Genomic DNA, 19,443 nt, shown 5'->3' with positions numbered 1-19,443 from the left:
AAATGGAGGGATGAAGGCAATGGTGAAGATAAGCAGAGGGAATGGGCCGGAGAAACCATGGACATTCATCCCGTACGGTCACCAAACGCGGATTTGCCCCCCTTTAGCTGTACCCACGGTTGTCGATAATTCCTAGTAGACCATTTTCATAAGGGGGTGTGGTCCATGTCTGTATTGGATACGTTGGATGGTTTGGGACCCAAAGTGGATGAGATGAAGGTTGCGAGAGAAGACATGCGAGCCGATATCCGTGCTTGTCTGAGAGGGAGAAAGATACGAAAACACAAAAAACAAACATCCTTGCTTATCGTGCTCACTCCTTACTCTGCCAACTCAAAGTTTGGATGGAGCCGGTCTCCTCCAAGCAGGCTGCCCCAATCCCTTCATGAGAGACTACATATGTACAACTTCGAAGTCTTAATACACCCCCCCTCCTCTTATGAATAGCCCCCTTCCTCCTTTTCCTCTTCTGGTAACACACGACAGCTAACCACGGCCGAAGCCGCCCCTGGCAACCTCAATGAACTCTTCCTTGCTAACCCACCCCTTGCCCGAGATGTCCGCCATGTCAATCATCCGCCTCATGTCGGCCTCGCTCAGCGTACTGTTCACCTCGGCGCACACGGCCCTCAGGCTCTCGAGCGTGACACGCCCCGTACCGCGCGGGTCGAACATCTTCCAGGCGTCCTCAGCCTCCTCTTGCGGGTCGCGGCGCATGAGCAGCCACGCGGCGATGGCCGAGAAGTGCTCCTGCGGCATGCGCAGGCGTGATGGGCTGCAGGGCCCGCGGGACGGGTCGTGGTCGTGCGGCGGGACGCCGTGCGCGACGAGAAGGGCGTACGTCTCGGTGCGTGCGAGATCGAAGCCGATGGCGCGGAGGGCGAAAGGCCACTCGCGCGCGTTGAGGGAGCCGAGGCCTTGCTGGTCGACCACCTCCCACTGGCGAGAGGTTAGTATTATCCGTCGGGGATCAGTCACGAGCGGCGTGACGTTGGGTTCTTATGGGGAGCGGCGAGACTTACAGCTTCTCTAATGTTTTGTTGCCAGTCGGCGGGCAGGGCCGCCAGATCGCGGCGCCCCTGACCCAGGTCGAACAGTGCTGAGGGGGAAGCCATGGTGGTCCTATTCGTGTGGCTTGTTCAAATCCGTGCCGGGCCGGCCTCCGAAGGTTCTATGCGCTTTGCTGTCTTTTGCGCGGGCGGGCCAATTGCGACGAAGCAGCAGTTGGAACGAATGAGGTCTGGGTGAGTGAGACCAAGCCTTGGTGATGGATGAAAAGGAAAAAACCGAACGCGCAAACCAAATAAATAGAAAAAAGAAGCCAAGGGGGTATCAGAACTATGAGATGGAACGCAGTGTACGAGAGAAAACTATGAGTCCTTCATTCATGAAAATCTCATGCTTGAGCAGCGGGGCGTGGAGGTCGTGACTTGCGACGGCGACTTTCTAGTGGGATGGATGTCGGTTCCAGCGCGTCCACAGCCAGTTAGTTGTTCACGTTCATCTCATCAATATGAACTTGAGAGCGCGGTGGAAATGTACGTATCTGCAGGTGTACACAGACCAGTTGGCTAATTATGGGGCTTGTCCTCGTCACCAGGTCACGTGTCATGTTGCTGGCTATTGTTCCGCAGGAAAAACAATAGCATCACACACCAGATGAGCCTTTGTCGAACTCCACGCATCAGCAAGTCTCACAGATGGACAATCATCAACGGTCCAGACTGCTGAGTCCGTCAGGTGTCACCTGGAGTCGACCGCACTGTAGCTATGTGCGGAAGACTCCCTAGCCGAAGATACTCCGCCGGGGACATGTCCGCGTAAGAGCCAATCATTTACATCCCAAAACCGTCATCACTGAAGAGGTGCTGTCGGTTTTTGGGTCTCTCTGTCCTTAGGTTCAACATATTTTATGATACCATTTAGATTCAAGGCGAGTCTTTGTCATTTGCCGATTCCGTCACGATGAGGCCGACGCTATCCCGGTCATTTCAATACTCTCTCCGAGTGCTCGGCCATGAGAACCCCTTGGTATGACAAATGTGCGCGCAAGACGACTTCCGTGGCTTACGTCTAGCATAGGGACTCCCCAAGTCAGGCACGCCGCCAAATTGGCCCAGGAAACCTGTCCAGCGCAAGATCCGTGGCGTAGAAAAGGTCATCGCTGTCTCGTCCGCCAAGGGTGGCGTTGGCAAGAGTACGATTGCAGGTAGGCAGATATCAGCCACACATCAGAGTTGACTTGCGGGGCGGCTTGTATTGAACATCTCAACGGCAGCAAATCTATCACTGGCCTTTGCCCGGCTCGGTTACCGCGCTGGCATTCTGGACACCGACATCTTTGGTCCATCTATCCCGACGCTCTTCAACCTGTCAGGAGAGCCTCGGTTGTCACAAAGTAAAAAGCTCCATTGACTGATTTGCCCAACCTGGCTGACGACTTGTTAGACAACCAGCTGGTTCCAATGACAAACTATGGTGTCAAGACTATGTCGATGGGCTACCTCGTACCAGAAGAGGACGCTGTGGTGTGGAGAGGCCCGATGGTGATGAAGGCTATCCAACAACTACTTCACGAAGTTGACTGGGGCGCCTTGGACATCCTTGTTCTTGATCTGCCTCCTGGTACCGGCGACACGCAGCTAACCATTACTCAGCAGCTTCTTCTTGATGGTAAGTCGGCCCCTGCCTGCTTGTACAGAGTTCCTGAAGGAGGATTGCACCGCATTCGCAAACGATCGATGACAAATGTTTATACCAATCAGGGTCCATCATCGTCACCACGCCTCACACACTCGCCGTCAAGGATGCTGTCAAGGGCATCAACATGTTTAACAAGGTCAACGTCAACATCTTGGGCTTGATCCAGAACATGTCCCTCTTCAACTGCCCACATTGTCACGGCAATACGCACGTCTTCGGGTCCAATGAGAGAGTTGAGCGCATGTGCAGAGACCACAACATCAGCTTCCTGGGCGACGTCCCCTTGCATCAATCCATCGGCGACAATGCAGACCTGGGCAAGCCTACTGTCGCGGCAGAGCCGACGAGCGAGAGGGCCGAAATCTTCCTCAAGATCGCCAGAGACATTGCGCCGAAGATTGACCTTTGCATGCCTTAGCTCGCCAACCGACGTGCCCAACTCCGGAGCGCGCTGGTTCGACGTCGACATAATAGTGTACGATATCCTGTGCAGCCAAACGTTTAGTCAAGACGACCTTGGAGATGGGGAAGTTGGGCATCTCATGTATTTGTATCAGGGGGGACCTCCGCACTAGATGCGCAGGTTCCAGTCGCTCCCACAGTCGCCTGGGAGGGGGTAAAACGCGTGTACAAACCGTTAGCCTATGTAGCGCGGAAACAAGACACATTACCAGGAAGGGAACGAGACCGCTAAACCACCCATAACGCCGCCCAAGCCTCGAACCTCCTTTTCGTTGGAAATCCCCCCCACACGCTGGATCCTTGGAAGCGATTAGTCAAGCTCGTCGTTTTGTTGATATACATGCCGGCTGCGACCGGGATCTTTGCGCATGGCTTGGCCTGAGCCAGTGAAGCCAACTTTGACAACGTATTAGCGTGGTCCAGACTGATAACATTTCGGAATCCGTACCTCGGCCCCCCACGCCATCGGGCGTGCGGAACATGCTGTCCTTTTTGTGCTTTCCGAACTTAGACTTTGAGTTGAATTCTTGCCACTTGGACTTGCCCTTCTCCAGCTCTTTTGTAGCCTTGATCTTCTTGGGCTTGGGTGGCTTTGCGGCGTCGTCGACAGCGTTCTTCTCCGCCTCCATCTTGGCTTGCTGTTCCGGATATAAGCTGGCGGCAGCGGAGGTGACGACGCCATTGGATGGGACGGGCGGTGTGTGGGCAGCTTGCTGGCCGGTGCCGGGCCCGGACGCTGGTGCGCCGTCAGCCTTGCGTTTATTGGACACAGGACGGATGTCCTTGGCGCGCAAAGTTTCGGTGTTATCGTAGCTTTTGAATTTGACAATGTATATGGGAGCCGTGGAAGAGCCCGTGATGGATGTGATGCGTGCAGGGTAGAAACCTCTGTCGCCCGATGCCCATTTGGCCATAACGGTGTCGTTCACCTGGTACGTGACGGGCGGTGTGTCGTCCTTCTCTTCGGGGGCGGGAGCGGGGGCGGCCTTCTTGAAGGCGGGATGGTTCTCCTTGGACCACTTCTCGGGCTCGGGCGGGCTGGGAGCTTTCTGTGTTGCGGGCTTGGGTGCCTGCTTCGGCTGCAGCTCAGCAAGAGACTCGTTTAGGAGGGAGATCATATCATTCAACTCCGCCTGCAGATTCTTGAGTTCGGGATTTTCGGGGTCATCTTTAAGGCCGGCGAGAACGACATCGAGCTGTAGAGAGGTAGTTAGCCAACGTTTCGGCTGTCAGGCTGGGGGCAGTTGACGCGCACCTGCTCTTGATACTGTTGGCGATCCTCTTCCAAGGCTGCGATTTGAGTAGACATGTCTGCGACTGCAATGACGAACTAGTTTATTGGATGAGTTGAATCGCAAGGCAGTTTCTGGTGCAGTGGCGAAAAGTGTAGACACGGCTGAAGGCTGATTTGACGATTCGCTCGTTGTTGCTCCAAGTAAACCAAGGTAGATAGATATACTGTAATGAAGCTGGGGGTATTGGACCTCTGGCGGAAACAAGCCGTCCGTCCACATTCACTATAGCAAGCAGGAAAGCCTTATCCGGCACGATCACGTGCAGATACTGGGTCATCTCGGCACTGGCCAACTGCAATGCAGCGTCATCTATTTTTCGGACCAATCACGTCGCGCGTAGTTTGGGTCTTTTCCCTGGGTGCAGTAGAGTGGAAGTGATGGCGGGCTTTTTTAGGAACCGGGGAATGCAGGGCGGGGCAGCTGGGAACGGTTCGAGTCGGGCCCCAGGCGCACCCAAATTGAGGTACCTTCCCTCTCTACCTATCTAGGCTCGACGACGGACTGTACTCTGTAAGCCAACATCTAACGCGGCCAGCGGTGCACCGTGGAATGGTATTCCAGCGGGGATGTTAGTGGGTCTGTTAGCGGGTGTGGAATGGCGAAATGGACCTGGATGGCGCCGGAGCCAGACGTTGGCGTGGTACGGCCGCGGTCTCGGGTACCTCGTCAAAGGCAATTTAGCTTCTTCGTTCAGCACCTGCCTACCTACCCACATTACCGATTTCCTGCCGCCTTCCTTACCATTCTTTCTTTTCGTAACTTGAACACCAACTGGCAACACTCGATCGAACCTATCCTTTCCAGCCAAATTGCCCGGTTCGACGCCCTCGCCTCAAAAGCTCAATTCACACCGTCGCCGTCGCCGCCATCCAATTGGACACGTCCTGGTCGGTCGAACTGTGCCTCAACACAAGGTGTCTGAGGCATTACCTCATTGAAACAGTACAAGCAGCCACTACCCGTCGACATCCATCGGCCCTCCGGACGCCCGCGCAAGGCGCTGCACCGCAAACTGTTGCCCAGCGCATCAGCAACAAGTCTTTGCTACCGCCCCCGAAACCTGTATACATCTATACATCCATGACATTGTACCTTGGCTGCAACGGCACATCACAGTAGGGCTTGTCCGCACAGTATTCTCTCGGGCCCCCCGAATAAGCAACCATGGTGCGAGACAGCAGAGACGCCGACGATTCTTCGGCAATCAGCCAATCAAGACGTCCTCCTCTCAATCACCAAGAGAGTGATTCGACAAACAGCGATCAAACTCACCGGGATCACCATCATCAGCACCGCTCCAAGCAGAAACACGTCGTCGGCGCCGGGCGGTTACATGCACGCGTCCCTTCCTCTAAGGCATTACACAAGCACCACGGCTCGACAGCCGCCAAACTGAATCACCGCCGACAAGCATCTCCTTCTCCCGACAGAAATCGAGCAGCTGCCGCCGGTCATCGTCGAGTCCAATCCGAAGCGAAGCTTTCTCGCGATAGTTCGTCCGCCAATCTCAGCAAGACGGCCTCTGCGGCAAGTTTGCGCCGGAACAAGTCCCATGGGGAAGTGAATAAAACGGGAAAGGTTAAGTCATCGGAAAAACTCAAGAGAACAAACTCAAACCCTGCCGTCAACAAGGTCAAGTCGCAAAAGTCCCAGGTACACTTTGACTTGGGCAACGACGGAAACGACGGGCACGACGGGCAGGACGACGAATGGGTGGATGCCAGCACATCTGCCTCTCCGTATCTGTCAAGGCGAGGCTCCTTGGCCAGCACGCAAGCCTCAGCCAAACCCGACGATAGCAACACGAATAACAGCGCAAACGACTCGAGGGCAGAAACCCCTGCGGCGCATTCATCGCCCCTAGCCGCAGCGACTCCCGACCACGAGACTGTCCAGCACAAGGAATATTTGACTTCGAGACTGCTCCAGCGTACCCCCTCGCAAGGGGCGCCGCCAAAGATGACGGCAGACACAGTCTCGGTCTCACGGCGGGGCCACTCCCGCTCTCCTGACTCCATCGGCCGCGGCTCGACGCTCGCCGAATCCCACAACGTCAGCACCCTGCCAAGCTCCGGCGATGAGCTTATCTCGAGGTTCGTCAATGCCGGAAGCTCAGGCGCGGCCCGCGAAGGCTCCTTTTACCAGCTTCCAACACCGAGGCCCGCTAGTCTGAGATCAGAGGAAATCCCTCAACGGAGGCCACAATCCTCGAGCTCTGGACGCCCGGGGCGGCAGGGAAGGGCGCGTGGCTCACCATTGTCGGACGATGAAGATGAGGGTCGTCGTGAGATCGACGGCACAGCGCTTGCGCCGCGATCAGTAAGGCGCTCCGCCCCGCCGGCCGAGAAGTCACGAACGCAACAGAAGCTCAACCTGCAGCGGGCCAGCTCGGTTATCGAGCCGGGGCAGGCAGTTGGAGGAGGAGTCGGTGCGGTCGGCGCAAGCCCTCTGGTCGGCATTGGAGGCCCGGGCTACGATGGCGGCGCGAGCCGCGATCCACGCGTCACGAAGCAATTGGAAAGGACGGGAATGGAGTACCTCAGCGTCCGGCGTTTTCAGAACCCCGTGGTGCGCTCACTCGACCGCCTCGTCCAGGTGAACCGCGCAAACAAGAACCAGCGGATACCGCGTAACGGGACCGCCAATGGCAACGGCAAAGCTGCATCGATGCGTGGCGGCGTCGTCCCCGGACAGCAGCAGCAACACATGCGGAACTCGAGCCTTAACGAGGCTGCGCTAGCTGCCGCTTCCGGCGGCACCGGATCCGTCCGGAGGCCCGTTACGCCCCGCGCGTATTCGATCCGGACGAACGGCGCCGGGTCCAGCTACGACGTCGACCCCGACGACAATCAAAGCGGCCGGGTCTTGCACGAGGGCAGCGTGGTGCAAGGGCTCAGCGGGTCGAGCCTGGTCGGCGGCGAGGAGGACGAGGGCGTCACCGCGATCCTCCGTAACTTGTGGGAGAAGAACCCGGACCTGAGCGCCAGCCAGGAGTAGGACGACCTTGCTGACCGCACGGATCTGGATATGATTCCGTCCGACTAAGGAGACGGGACCGTCACCAAGATCGAGAAATGAAAGTAATATAACATGCCGGGCCTGTTCGGATTCAATGTGCCGGCGGCGGCGCTACCGCATGTCGGCCGGATGAGAGTTACGCGCGCTTCTATTCGGTTGCGAAACGGGCGCGTGTTCCCAACAACGGTGTACTTATGAAATGGCTAAGCCAATGCAGGGCATGTGGTTCTGTCGGGGTTGCGTTCTCCAGCAAACTCCTTTTTTTTCTTTCGTGTTTTTTTTTTCCCGCTCCCCCTTTCTGGGAATGCTTAACTTTCGATCGTGTTTTAAGGCCTTCCAACCAGACATGGAGCCGCAAGAATATGCCGGGCTAGACACTGGGGCAAAGCGGAATAAGTACGGATAGACACAGAGGGGCTGATACATCGGTGAAGTATGCAAAAACCACCTAATAATGGACGAGGCTTCATTGTCCAAGACATGGCTCGCTTTTCACTCTTCGATTCCTACCGAAAGCCTGAACCCCACCATAACATTGCCTACACATACTTTGTACTTGTCTATTTGTGCGCCGCCGGATGGGAGCCCACGCCTTTCAAGGGCGTTGCACCTCAGGACGGCGCATCTCAGACGGGGGATGCGTTGAGTTTGAGCTCGACCGCTGGCCCCGACTGCTTAAATCATCTCCTCAACAGGTGAGCCCGGTGAGGTGCATGAACTCTACCCAATACACACCGAGGTCCACCTTTGGGCCCCGGACGGGCATGGCACTTTGGCTGGGCTGCTCTGTCCGTCCCATTCCCGCCCGCCTCCCTCGGAATTTGTTTCTCACCAAAAACGTATGCCAGCCACCAACTTCTCACACAGACACTGTTGAGAAGACAAGACCGCCAAGCAGATGCTACGCGCAAGCACAACTCACGCCAAAACAAGATCACAGAAATTCTCCAATACTGCTCGGCCTAGATGAGCTGTTTTTTTATTTTAAATTTGTTCAATTCCCAAAAATAAAACAAAAGCGTGGGGGGATTTCAGCACACACGCGCACACATCCCCCATGCATCTTGTGGCGGAGCTATGTACCTGTACATCTCTCTGTCTCTCTTTCTCTGGCTTTCTCTCTCGCTCTCTCTTCTGTCCTATTCTGTCCAGGACTTTGGTATAATACCCAAGCGAATACCCCGCAGTACCAAAATAATAATAAAAAACAACCTGTAATTACACCTAGAGCGCCAGAGATGTTAGGGAAGGCGACTTCAAAAAAGACTGCGGCACCCGAAATCCAACTGGAAATTGTGAGGCAAGCCTGAGTTGCACTCCAATCCAAAGAAGAAACCAAGGGTGATCGAAACCTCTGGGGCCATCGGGGGATCGGCCGTCAGAGTGAACGAATGTGGTTGCATATCAATCGTTTTGCTTCTATTTGGTAAGGAAGCCAAGGTAGTCGGCTACAATGAGCGTTACCATTCTGTGGAAACACGCTATTGTTAGCAAACGAGACAGGGTACTCGAAACGCGGACGCCACGGGGTTAACAATATCCACTTACGCATGGGGGGCAATGCGGACGTAGTATGTGCCGAAACCGCGGTAGAAGCGCATCACGCCCTCCTGCTTGGCTACCTTTGCGAAGCAGTCGACCATGGACTTGTAGGGCAGCTTCCCATCGGGGCCCTTGGACTGCTTCTGCAAGCGAGTCTTGACGAAGTCGAAGGGCAGGGAGAAGAAGCTGGCGAAGAACCCGGCAATGGCGCTGGCGGTAAGGGTCTGGGCCTGAGAGGACCATTGTGTGTTCTGCTTGAGCTGCGACTTGGCCTCGCTGAAGAAGGCAAGCTGACCAAAATTGAGGGCCATGGCACGGACGACCGTAGGAGCGGCACCGGCCCAGAGGGCACCAACGCCTTCCGACTTTGCGATGCCCGAGAGGGCGTCGATGACGCTCTTGTAGTTCTTGCGTTCGGCCAGGGGCTTCAGGCCATCACTCTGCATGCGGATGAGCGCCAGGTCGGCAGGGTTGCCGATCATAGCAGCCAGACCTCCGGCAGCGAGGCCGGCGGTCGCGCGTTCCTTGAAGCCAATAGTCTTGCCCTGGTCCTTGGCGCGTTGGCCGAGCTTGCCCATGAAGGTGTCGAAGAAACCCAGGCGGGCCGTCGTGTAGACGGCTTGACGCAGGAGGCCGGCGGACAGTCCGGTATAGAGGTCAAGGGCCTTTCCGCTGGCGATGATCTCCCTCGTGACGGACAAGGGCGTGGGCTTGGGTCCTCCAGCAACACCTTCGCCGGCAAGCTGGATGCGGACCTTGACCATGTCGACGGGCTGGATGACCGAGGTGGCGACCATGCCACTGAGACCGCCGTTGATGAAAGGCAGAGCCGCCCTCATGAACGGGGTGTGGAGGAAGTCATTAGCGACGGCAACTGAGTCTCCTTTCATGACTTCGGAGGTACGAGTTCGTGCGGCCTCGGCTGCCTGCTTGAAGGAACCAGAACTCATGTTGGTTGTCGTTGAATGAAACGGGAGTGCTCGACTCGGTGTGTGGTAAGGTAGGTATGGTGAGGCTGCCGAGTGAAGGATGGGCGCTTCGTGTAAGTAGTCAACGAGACTAAGTTGTAGAGTGGCAAGGAAGAATCTATGAGGAAGTAGAGAAGAGGCAACCAGTCAGCCAAAGTTTGGACAGAGGAAGAGAGAGGTGGCACGGGTAGCTTTATAGTATCAACGAGGCCATCTCACATCCCTCATCCCTCGGTGCCTGGCAAATGCCAATGTTAAGACAACCCCTCCCCAAGGTATGGTAGAACCGGTGGGGGTCCAACAAAAGCATGAGACTGGACGCAAAGACACAAGTCCGCTTGGATCTTGGGCTCTGGCAGGTCCCACATGCAACGACGGGCGCACGATGAGCAGGGCATGCAGACGACTGGTGCAGTGCAGTACCAATGTAGCGCGTAGTATAGATGCAGAATAATACAAGGATTGGGCCAGGCCGATGAGACCCGGGACCGTCACCTCGGTCACGGCATCTAGCTCGGCCTGGGTGGTGAGGCGGTGGGGGCGGGGGTATGTCATCGGAAAAGATAGGGATGGGGGGGGTAACACCGGGTGGATGCAGCCGTGGTTAAGGTAGCCCGCGTTCTCATGTTCCCATGTAAGTGGAAAAGAGCTTTGACGACGGTGGTGAGAAGGGGAGGGGCTCCGTATTCGGCCGGAGATAGTTTTGAGTCTGTGGAAGAAGGGGGTGGGACGAAGGTGGAGGAGAATATGGTGCATGGTGTCAAGGTTGTGAGGAGTGTGTAGCTACTGTAAATGTTGGACTGCAAGTGAAAGTGGCTGACACTTGCAGAGGCCTTGACTGGCTGGGATTGGGAAGCTAGGAGCCGGGGGGGTCGGGAGAGAGCTGAGATGGGTCTGAGGGTCTCGGACTGCACATTATGCAAAGAGGAATGCCGGTCGACTGCAAAGAGCAAAGCCGCAGCGGGGGTGGGGTTGAGTTTTGGGGGGGGATGGTAAGGTCGACTTGTGCGTGAGAGGGAGAGAGACAGCGAGAGATTGAAGAGGGGAGAGAGAGAGAGGCAGATGGAGAGGTTTAGCTCGACGCCCTTGTTGAACGCCTCGCGTCCCCAATAAAACCCAAGACATTGAGAGAAACGGGGGGGGGGGGTCGAAGCCTCGAGAACGCTTACAACTTACTTGCAGAGAAAAGATGTCTTTGTTCGAAGTCCGAGAGAGTATGCGTTACCACGGTCTGTTATACACTCTATCACGGGTGGTCTGGAAGAAGAATGTTTGATTCGAGGTCGCGTGCCGTTGGGGAAAGCTGAAGGACGAGAAGGGGGATGAGGAGGGCGGGGTTGCGTTGGGTTTGGTTTGGTTTCTTGTCCACGGGTTTCGTTGTCCAAGTCGTAGTAGGACGGGAGGAGAAAACAAAAGCAAGCCACAAGCCGAGCAAGCAAGCAAATAAGCAAGTTGCGGTCAGGTGCCGAATAGAGCCGGTAGTCGTCGAGCTGTTGACGAATTGAGTGAAGAGGGAAAGGCCGATCAATGATGAAGGCCGAGCAGTTCCTTTTTTCCCCTTCCTTTTCTTGTAGTTTGTAACTCGAGGATCGTTCCTTCGGGGAGTTGATGGCAAAAACAAGCAAGGCTTGGTGTCGAGATGTCAGGTGCCTCTCGTAGGATGATCAAGGCTCGGCAGTAGCTGATCGTACTAGTAGATGGATGAGTGGCTAGGAGAGAAGGACGGATTGGCCGCCGTTGACCATCTAATCCTGCGTGTCAAGTGTGTCCGGTAGCGAATAAGCCTTGTTTCTGTGCGTGGGGCGTTGGTAATCTACGGCCGATGCTCGAGCTGATCGATGGATAAGTAGCTTCGCGTTTGGATCCGACGACGGACGATTGACGAGAATGGCAATCAGAGTTACTTCTTGTGTTGTGCACGGAATAGCGGGAAGTATGTGGACGTAGGAAGCGGACATCTCGTGCGGAGTCGAGGCAGTGGTGGGTGATATTTATGAGGGAGAGAGACAACTCACGCTTGGTGGCACATCACAGTATATGGCTTGACTAACCCTGCCGTCTGGGGGAGACTACAAGGACGAGATACTTGGTGTTGATGGGCAGAGAGGTACCACTACCTCTACTGAGTACACAGTACCAAGGCATTGGGATCGCCAGCTCACGCAGACTAGGAGAGGTCACGGTCAAGTGAAGCAGCGTAGTAGAGAGATAGACACACCAGCCCGCCACCCTACCAGCCCCGAGGACGAAAGGTGCCAAGAAAAGCTTCCCACCCTCCCCGTCCAGGCGCCGTTGTCCCCGGATCGCGGCGGCGCGCCAATGAGGGCTTAGGGATTTCCCAGCTGGAGGCCGTGGTTGCGAAGCCAGGCGCATTGTGTGTCGCGTCGCTCTGATGCCGTCCGGATGCGGGGTTAATGGGTTTCGGGGGCACACCTCATTCATCAACGTGACGGAGGGGAATAGAGGGGGGATAGAAGGATGGATACCTGGGGATGCTGGGGCAAGCTTGGGCAAGCTTGGGGGGTCGCTCGAATCTCGGGAACATGCTTGCGACCTGCCTCTTCCTTTGCCTCTCTGTCGACCTGAGCAATCCAAATGGAGGGTGTGGGATCGATGGACATTGCATGTACCGTTGAAGAGTGCATTGTCAAGTGGCTGCTTGGTAAGTGAGTTCTGATTAACGGCAGAGGAAATCTCCTGGCAATCTGATCAAGAGGCAGACGGACGAATGTCGGCGACGGCATATTTGCGCCGTGGGAGAAGGAAACTCCAACCACTCCCCTGTGTTGGGCACCAAGACTTGGATGACGGCACAAGACGACAATGAAACGGGTGTTGACCATTGACCGATGTTGGTTTCCTTGGCTGGCCGGGGTGGTCGCCGACTCGTCGAGTCGCCGGTGTCAGTGACGCCAGCGGAGGAGAGTTCTGAGCAGACGACTCCCAGCATGGCATGAGCCGAGGAAGAAAGGATGTACCGTATTACCTACCGATGCAATGGAAGGGTTGAAATCGCAGATGATCCGCCTCGACGCGGACAAGACATAGGCCGCGGACGAAGGAGACGGGGAGGGCATTCGACTCGGGATTCATTCGATGGCGTCCGTCTGTGGAGAGTCGAGCAAAGGCATTTGTGTAGTTGGCGTAGACCACACGGAAACATATGTTTGGTCGGCATATGCGATATAAGAGACACTCGCGCCGCACTGGTTCGTGTCCTGGCGCGAATGCAGGTTCTCTCGGTGATGGTGGGTGGCCCTGTACCCTCTGCTTGCTCCTCCCCCGAGAACACACGAGAAAGCCCCGACGATGCCGATCAAGCGGTTGGTTGGCCTACCGTCTATTCTTGGCCGAAGGCGAGGGGAAGAACACAGGTACTTGATGGGAGCTGGGGTAAAGGTCTCTTTCTCCCAGTGTCGATTTCTCGCTTTGGCAGGCTTTCGTAGAGCGCATGAACGAGACGAGGCACGTGGCGGGTTTTGCAGTGGGAAACGCGCTGTGCTCGTCGTCCTCTTCCAGGACTGGCCTGCCTTGCCTGCGAACTGCTAGTTCGCTGCCAGTGTCACCTGTTGCAGGAATGCGGGGTAGGTAGGTAGGTAGGTAGTAAGTAATCGTAAGATACACGGACCAGTTTGTGTTCCGTGTGCCTCTTGGCTTCGCCCCGACCCGTCTAGCTTACGTACTCCATCGCATCGATCAGTGAGTGACCTGACCTTCACCTCCCTCTTCCCTTCTGCTCGCTCTCTGCAGGCCACCTCCTAGCGCCGCGCTGCCACACCTTAGCTTACCGAGGATGTAGCCACCTACCTAGGTGTGCACCCGCTGGAACGGTCTGTTGGGGCCACAGAGGCATCTTGTTGGAATTACACGGCTCTGGACTGTGTGCTCAGGCCAGATTACTCACCTACCTTACTTGCCTACCTAGGTAGAGAGACAGTGAGTTCACTCACCCTGGCCGTTGGACATGTTGTCTCTCTTGGCCGCCACCACCCAGCCCTCGGGAAACTAGAACAGAACAAAATAATACATAAAGTCTTGCTCGCGCCATGCCCTGTCATCTTCAATTCCGGCCTGGCCAAAGACACACGTGAAGCTGTTGAGCCACCACCCCGTACCGTACCTCACAGCCCTACCGGCCGGCGCCCCAACGAAGCGGCAATGATGGTGAGTCAACCTCCCGCTCTCCCAACCGTCAGCCAGTGTGCACATTGTCATCCCAGTCGTCGCTGGTCAGTGTCAAAGGTTCCGATGCCGCAACGGAAAGTCGCGGTCCAAGATATTTGATGTCCAGGCCTGTTCCGATCCAAACATTACCTGGGCAAAACGCCAAGAAGGGTCTGGGGCCTTGTCATATCGGCTTCTTCAATCATGTCGTGTCATAACAGCGAAGACGCGAGATGGCTTCAAAGCCCAAATCTGGCAATCCTTTCAGCAAACACCGTCCGTGCGTCACATTGCTATGTCATATCAACCTGCGCTACTGTACCATGTCGTACGCAGGTCGATTCGTTGATGGTTGACAAGACCCCTGGTCGTGCCTCTTCTTGTACCTTTATTTCCGAGACTTCGGGTTCGCGCCACGGCACTGGTGGAAAAACCACCCGTCACCATCCACTTGCCGGATTTTCCTCCCAATGGATCCGATATCGACGACTTCGTTCCGGAAATTCCCAAGACTTCCTCGCCAGCAGTCGTTGGCACCGGTTTAAGCCATATGCACCTCGGTCTTCTTATTCCTGACTGCAAAGCCAGGAACTCAGGGACCGAAGCCAACAGCCCCCCCCCCCCCGCCCTGCGCCCCATTCCGCGGGGTGACGCTTGTCCGTCTGAGAAGTGAAATGCACCCATACCGGCTAAGCAAATTGCAATGGTGGAAACTTAATGAGCCGCAACACGTCAACATCAACAGACAACGACCATCATCACCCGTTTTCCGGCTACTCAACCCCGAGGAGCCGGCTGCCGAAAGGGGCTGCCTCATCTTCAGCTCGGTTATGTATCTCGCAGCAGCAGCAGCGCACGCCAGACATACGCCCGAATCCCCCTGGGCAAATCACCCTCGCATGAAAGTGGTATGACCACGCCCACGCGGCGCCTAGATCGGGTACCCGAATCGAACCCAAATGGGACTTATTTCACTTCGTTTGTCCCATGTTCCCCCTCCCACTTTTTTTCTGGTAATCTAGGTTGTTTCGTCGACCGTGGTTTGCTGCTTGGCCATGTAGTAACCGGCCCACCTATTCACATCCCGGTCACTCCCGCATCTTTCTCGAGTCTGGGCCGAAAACCCTCGCTTTTCCTCAACCTTTTGTCGGCTTCATCCCGTACGCAAGTCTTGATCCAAGCGGTGTCAGCGTCTGATCGTTGCACCCCCGGCCCCCTTGTAAACCTTGCGGCCTTTTCCATGCCGGGAGGAGGGGTGCTTGTCCTTTTCCAGCTCGACTGTTGCTGGCCCAGGCCACATCACGGCTTGGCCTTGTATGCTATGCCACTTTCTTATCGCGCCTCTCGCGGCTCCTTCATCTCCACGGGACTGGGAGGCAGCCTTGATGACGCTTTTGAGGTACTTCCTTCCTTCTCCGGCCACTTGACTCGGTTTCCGCTGTTATGACCGAGCTGCCTTTGAGGAAGCGATATCGACTGCGTTCTAGCTCTGTCACGTCATTACTGACCCATCGTTGTGCTATCGGCTGCTATGGTGGCAGACACGGCGGCAGGGCTAGGCCGGCCGGAGCAAGCCGAGAGATCTGAATCATTGTTGGGTCAAAAATTACCGGCTCATATTGAGTCCGGGCCTGGAATGATGCAACCACATTGTTTTGAAATTGCCGATGATTTTGTGCCCCTAGGTAGAAGTCGGTTGCGATAGATTTCTCTCATGGTTGTCTGTTGCAGTCACACGGGCCGCTGAGAGAACGGTTCAGCATACACTGATGGCCACCATTATCTTGTGGTCCTGTTCTTTATCTTAAGGCTGAATGTTCTAGCCTGATTAAGTGGTAAGTCTATAAATATTTGGGAACTTTTCGAGTCGTCTGCTAAAGTACTCACGACATCAACAGTAATGTAAGATTGGAGTGGTGTGTGTGTATATGGGGGGGGGGGGGAGCGGGTGAGATCGATGCTGGCTTTGCAGAGAATGGCGCGTGCAAACAGGTTTACCATGGAAATCAAGAGATGATGCCCGTACCATCATCATGAGGGAATGTCTGACGGAGGATAGCGAAATCATGAAAAAGACTAGAGTAAGCACAGTTCACAGGGAGAAAAAGTGGTGATATCACGAAGAGGCTGCACTCTAGGGTGTTGGTATCAAATGGTCAGTCAAAATCAACAACACGGGACTGAAAAACGTTGGTACTTACTCCTCTTCGTATCTGCTTTGGAACCATACATAAACTCAGGCGCATATGAGTCAGCCAATGTTATAGTTAGGAATGGGGGATGTGCTACTTTAATATCATGGTGGTCTTGAAGCGCTATGAGAGTTGCTGAGTTATACTTGGTGTTAGCTCGTCAAAAGCGTTGTTAGTCAATACTGAGGAAAGAACTCACTATCTTGGATGAACTGTCTCATGTGGAACTACAAGTGTTAGCAAACAACCAATGGACTGGCATGGCTAGATCCGGTTCTGCTAGTTACTACACAATAAGATGGCAGATACATAGCGGTTAAATCAATTCGGCGGGAGTACAACTACCCTCCCGCAGCAAGAGACTAAGTATGTTTGGCAGTCACGAGTGAGGGAGGGGGGTAAAGAGCGAGGCAAGGAAGGAGAAAGAAAGACACAAAAAGGAACAACAAAGAAACAAGAGAGAGGAAAGACAAAGTATGGGCCATGAAGAAAGCAGAAAACACCAAAACAAGCCAGGAAGAGGGGATCACAAAGGACCAGCACGACGAGAACGACGACTAATGAAAACAATGCGACGAGGGGGTGGAGGGGATACAGGAATGGGTTGCGGAAGCTTGGAGAAACCAGGCTTTCCATGGGCAAAGGAAGGGGGCGTCCAGGAAGGGGGCAACTTCTTACCGCGAGCGGCGAAGTGGGCTTGGGTAATGTTGCGCGCAAACTTGCGCAGGACCGCATCGCCACCAGGAGACATGGGGAGGGGATCTGGGATATGGGGTACAAAGCAGCGCACACGAATGCTACCATCTGGCATGATCTTGACCGGGGTCAAGACGGGCGAAGATGGTTGGGGAGGAGCAACAGGAACAGGAACAGAAACAACAGGAGAAGCAGAAACAGCAGGAGAAGCAGAAACAGCAGAGGAAGTCAACGACGAAGTATCCCACTCAGCCAAGGCTGCGGGGACCTGTGCCGTAGGCGTGGGCATGTGTGTAAACGAGTACGAACTGATGCGATCCTCCTCGAGGGTAGAGTCCCAGTTCGAGATGGTGTGAGGAGTCGGCGAGTCCGTAGAGTAGTCGTAGCTCTTGTCAGCAGACGGCTTCGTCAGCGGGCCACTGGCCACCAGAGCCTTGAGCTGTGCAAGCTTCAACGCAGTCTCGCGGTCAAGTTCAATTGCCCGAAGGCGCATGCGCTCGACACTATGATCCATTGTATCCATCTCGCGAGGGGCAGAAACCAAGGAACCAGCAGGGGAAGACGCAGAAAGGGAAAGGGAAGAACCAGAGATGGAAGAAGAAACAAAACGCGTGGGATGAAGCCGGGCACTGCGTGCCCTGCTAATCTGCCTTTCGGCAAATGCCATGAGCTGATCAAAGTCAGGCACAGGGCGTGTAGGTGAAGGAGAATCGACAAAGGGGTCTTCAAGGCAGTGCGAGGTGACAAAAGAAACCGAAGGCGTCCTTATGGAAGCCGGGGCAGGAGAAGCAGAAGCATAAGGAACAAAAGGATGATGAACCGCGCAGGTCTCGTTCTCAAAGAGAGGGAGCCTGGAGGGGGTCGGGGCAAAGGGGGATCGGGGCAGAAGGGGAGAGAAGATGTCAATGGGGATGGTGTTCCTCTCGACTGACGGAGCAGGAGAGGCGCGGGGAGGGGAACGAGAACGACCAGAAACAAGAACAGGGGAAGGGCTTCTTCTCGGAAGAGAACCCATGTAATGAGACATGCTGAGCGTGAACGCTCGGGAGGACAGAGGGGGAGGGGTACAAACGAAGGGGACAGGAGCAGTGAACCGCGAACAAAAGCCCTCAGAGGGAGAGGACATACCATGAGAAGAAGAGGGCGCCGTGATCGAGGATCGAGAAGCTCTGGTCTGGGGTTGACGAGGAGACGAGCTGTCGACAAGCATCGCGAGGGGTGCCGGAGCGAAGAGGAAGCCACTAGAGGACAATATCAGTGAACGAAGCTCCATGAGCTCAACCCCAGTCAAGGAGAGTTGCCGATGAGTTAGCGCGTACCTGATCCGTTCCCAGGGGGAAGCCAGAAGAGGGCGAAGGTAAGACGCGGCCGAAGCGACGAATCGAAGGGCAAGGGAACCAAGCGAGGCGACCAAGGTCGAGCTGGTGTTGACAGGGACTTTAACCCTTGAATCCGAACCGGTCTCAGACGGGCGGGCGGGATCCGACGCAGGCGAGAAGCGAGAAGATATCATAGCTGGAGCTAGAAGCAAGTCAACAGTCAAACCGTGAGGAGAGAGGAAGAAGGGAAGTTAGGTGACGGATAAGAGCGGAATATATAGCCACGAGATCAGTGCGCGATCAGTGACATCTGATTGGTCAATAAGCTCCAACCATCTGAGGGTGTGTCCTTAGAGCGCCCTGTAGGGCTGAGCATTATACTCAATATGGTAAAGCGGACGATCAAAGACGTTAGTGCTATGCCCAATCGAGATGTGGTCGCAGGGGTGCTGTGCTGGACGAAATCGAGCAGAAGAGACGATGAAAGGGGGAAAAGAAGAGAGGAACGCATCGAAAGCGTGTAAAAAGCGCGTCGTACTGTAAATAATGTCTATTAAAAGCAACTGTCCAAATTTACGCGTGACATCGGTGCGTTGCGGCGAACTGCTGCGCGTCGTAGGTGAAATTCGCCGTTCTCCGCGCAGGGGTGGAAGGGGGCGGGCGAGTATCGTCGAGGGACGCCGTCGGTCTTCAATGATCATCGATAGAATGTTGCGCAATTGTGATCTCATCGCAAAATCTGCGTCACGAGAAAGCTGGACTCGAACAGATCATTCGGCGAATGTAGCCTGCTTGCGCGAGCACGCGCCGTTGGAGGTGGTGCAGAAATGTGTTGAGAGAATGCCGGGTTTTGGTCAGGGAGGACGTTACAAGTTGGAGATAGAGCCCATCTCAGCAAAAGCATTGGGGCCAGCGCGCATACTCAAGTGAGCTCATAGTAACTCCGTTGCAGCTAGCTTCCTTCCGATGCGGTTTGAGCACATTTGCGTCAGTCGCGACGGAGTTGCTGCTCATCATGGTTTTGCCGCCTTCCCGGTTTCGTGATACATATGTGCCGCGCGAGACCCGAGCCTTTCAAGTCTGA

General features: G+C 55.3%; 7 protein-coding genes across 7 annotated transcripts; 3 read left to right on the top strand and 4 right to left on the bottom strand.

Moving 5' to 3' along the window:
- Positions 1-1,531, bottom strand: CDEST_11297 (Putative EF-hand domain-containing protein). Its single transcript, XM_062927453.1, has 2 exons — positions 1,023-1,531; positions 1-939 (listed from the first exon to the last, which is right to left on the bottom strand). The coding sequence occupies exons 1-2, from the start codon at positions 1,113-1,115 to the stop codon at positions 487-489; spliced, it is 546 nt and encodes a 181-aa protein (XP_062783504.1). The 5' UTR covers positions 1,116-1,531; the 3' UTR covers positions 1-486.
- Positions 1,532-1,664: 133 nt separating this feature from the next.
- On the top strand, positions 1,665-3,473 carry CDEST_11296 (Putative flagellum site-determining protein YlxH/ Fe-S cluster assembling factor NBP35). The gene is made up of 5 exons (XM_062927452.1): positions 1,665-2,031; positions 2,083-2,209; positions 2,279-2,398; positions 2,449-2,673; positions 2,766-3,473. The coding sequence occupies exons 1-5, from the start codon at positions 1,966-1,968 to the stop codon at positions 3,119-3,121; spliced, it is 894 nt and encodes a 297-aa protein (XP_062783503.1). The 5' UTR covers positions 1,665-1,965; the 3' UTR covers positions 3,122-3,473.
- A 1-nt stretch (position 3,474) lies between these two features.
- Positions 3,475-4,475, bottom strand: CDEST_11295 (Putative DNA repair protein Crb2, Tudor). Its single transcript, XM_062927451.1, has 3 exons — positions 4,421-4,475; positions 3,614-4,361; positions 3,475-3,561 (listed from the first exon to the last, which is right to left on the bottom strand). Exons 1-3 carry the CDS (start codon positions 4,472-4,474, stop codon positions 3,476-3,478), a joined length of 888 nt encoding a protein of 295 aa, XP_062783502.1. The 5' UTR covers position 4,475; the 3' UTR covers position 3,475.
- A 679-nt stretch (positions 4,476-5,154) lies between these two features.
- Positions 5,155-7,963, top strand: CDEST_11294 (uncharacterized protein). Its single transcript, XM_062927450.1, has one exon. The coding sequence runs from the start codon at positions 5,625-5,627 to the stop codon at positions 7,455-7,457; it is 1,833 nt and encodes a 610-aa protein (XP_062783501.1). The 5' UTR covers positions 5,155-5,624; the 3' UTR covers positions 7,458-7,963.
- A 348-nt stretch (positions 7,964-8,311) lies between these two features.
- Positions 8,312-12,037, bottom strand: CDEST_11293 (Putative mitochondrial carrier protein). Its single transcript, XM_062927449.1, has 3 exons — positions 11,165-12,037; positions 9,027-10,106; positions 8,312-8,946 (listed from the first exon to the last, which is right to left on the bottom strand). The coding sequence occupies exons 2-3, from the start codon at positions 9,968-9,970 to the stop codon at positions 8,898-8,900; spliced, it is 993 nt and encodes a 330-aa protein (XP_062783500.1). The 5' UTR covers positions 9,971-10,106; positions 11,165-12,037; the 3' UTR covers positions 8,312-8,897.
- Positions 12,038-12,583: 546 nt separating this feature from the next.
- Positions 12,584-12,834, top strand: CDEST_11292 (uncharacterized protein; the record flags this gene model as incomplete). The annotated part of the gene is made up of 2 exons (XM_062927448.1): positions 12,584-12,654; positions 12,705-12,834. 2 exons carry the CDS (start codon positions 12,584-12,586, stop codon positions 12,832-12,834), a joined length of 201 nt encoding a protein of 66 aa, XP_062783499.1.
- A 4,036-nt stretch (positions 12,835-16,870) lies between these two features.
- On the bottom strand, positions 16,871-18,553 carry CDEST_11291 (uncharacterized protein; the record flags this gene model as incomplete). The annotated part of the gene is made up of 1 exon (XM_062927447.1): positions 16,871-18,553. The coding sequence occupies one exon, from the start codon at positions 18,551-18,553 to the stop codon at positions 16,871-16,873; it is 1,683 nt and encodes a 560-aa protein (XP_062783498.1).
- Between the last annotated feature and the right edge of the window lie 890 nt (positions 18,554-19,443).

The sequence above is a fragment of the Colletotrichum destructivum genome, chromosome 7 (assembly GCF_034447905.1).
Source record: "Colletotrichum destructivum chromosome 7, complete sequence".
Taxonomy (NCBI): domain Eukaryota; kingdom Fungi; phylum Ascomycota; class Sordariomycetes; order Glomerellales; family Glomerellaceae; genus Colletotrichum; species Colletotrichum destructivum.
This window is presented reverse-complemented; position numbering and strand designations above follow the sequence as displayed.

What these genes read in the sequence shown, in the direction of transcription:
- CDEST_11295 (XM_062927451.1), bottom strand. Translation starts at nt 4,474, where the DNA reads ATGTCTACTCAAATCGCAGCCTTGGAAGAGGATCGCCAACAGTATCAA. An exon ending in GCCAACAGTATCAAGAGCAG is followed by an intron (nt 4,362 to 4,420) that starts GTGCGCGTCAAC and finishes ACCTCTCTACAG; the next exon opens with CTCGATGTCGTTCTCGCCGG. An exon ending in CGATGGCGTGGGGGGCCGAG is followed by an intron (nt 3,562 to 3,613) that starts GTACGGATTCCG and finishes ACGTTGTCAAAG; the next exon opens with TTGGCTTCACTGGCTCAGGC.
- CDEST_11296 (XM_062927452.1), top strand. Translation starts at nt 1,966, where the DNA reads ATGAGGCCGACGCTATCCCGGTCATTTCAATACTCTCTCCGAGTGCTC. An exon ending in TGGCAAGAGTACGATTGCAG is followed by an intron (nt 2,210 to 2,278) that starts GTAGGCAGATAT and finishes TCTCAACGGCAG; the next exon opens with CAAATCTATCACTGGCCTTT. An exon ending in AGAGCCTCGGTTGTCACAAA is followed by an intron (nt 2,399 to 2,448) that starts GTAAAAAGCTCC and finishes ACGACTTGTTAG; the next exon opens with ACAACCAGCTGGTTCCAATG.
- CDEST_11294 (XM_062927450.1), top strand. Translation starts at nt 5,625, where the DNA reads ATGGTGCGAGACAGCAGAGACGCCGACGATTCTTCGGCAATCAGCCAA.
- CDEST_11293 (XM_062927449.1), bottom strand. Translation starts at nt 9,970, where the DNA reads ATGAGTTCTGGTTCCTTCAAGCAGGCAGCCGAGGCCGCACGAACTCGT. An exon ending in GTCCGCATTGCCCCCCATGC is followed by an intron (nt 8,947 to 9,026) that starts GTAAGTGGATAT and finishes GTGTTTCCACAG; the next exon opens with AATGGTAACGCTCATTGTAG.
- CDEST_11297 (XM_062927453.1), bottom strand. Translation starts at nt 1,115, where the DNA reads ATGGCTTCCCCCTCAGCACTGTTCGACCTGGGTCAGGGGCGCCGCGAT. An exon ending in AACAAAACATTAGAGAAGCT is followed by an intron (nt 940 to 1,022) that starts GTAAGTCTCGCC and finishes ACCTCTCGCCAG; the next exon opens with TGGGAGGTGGTCGACCAGCA.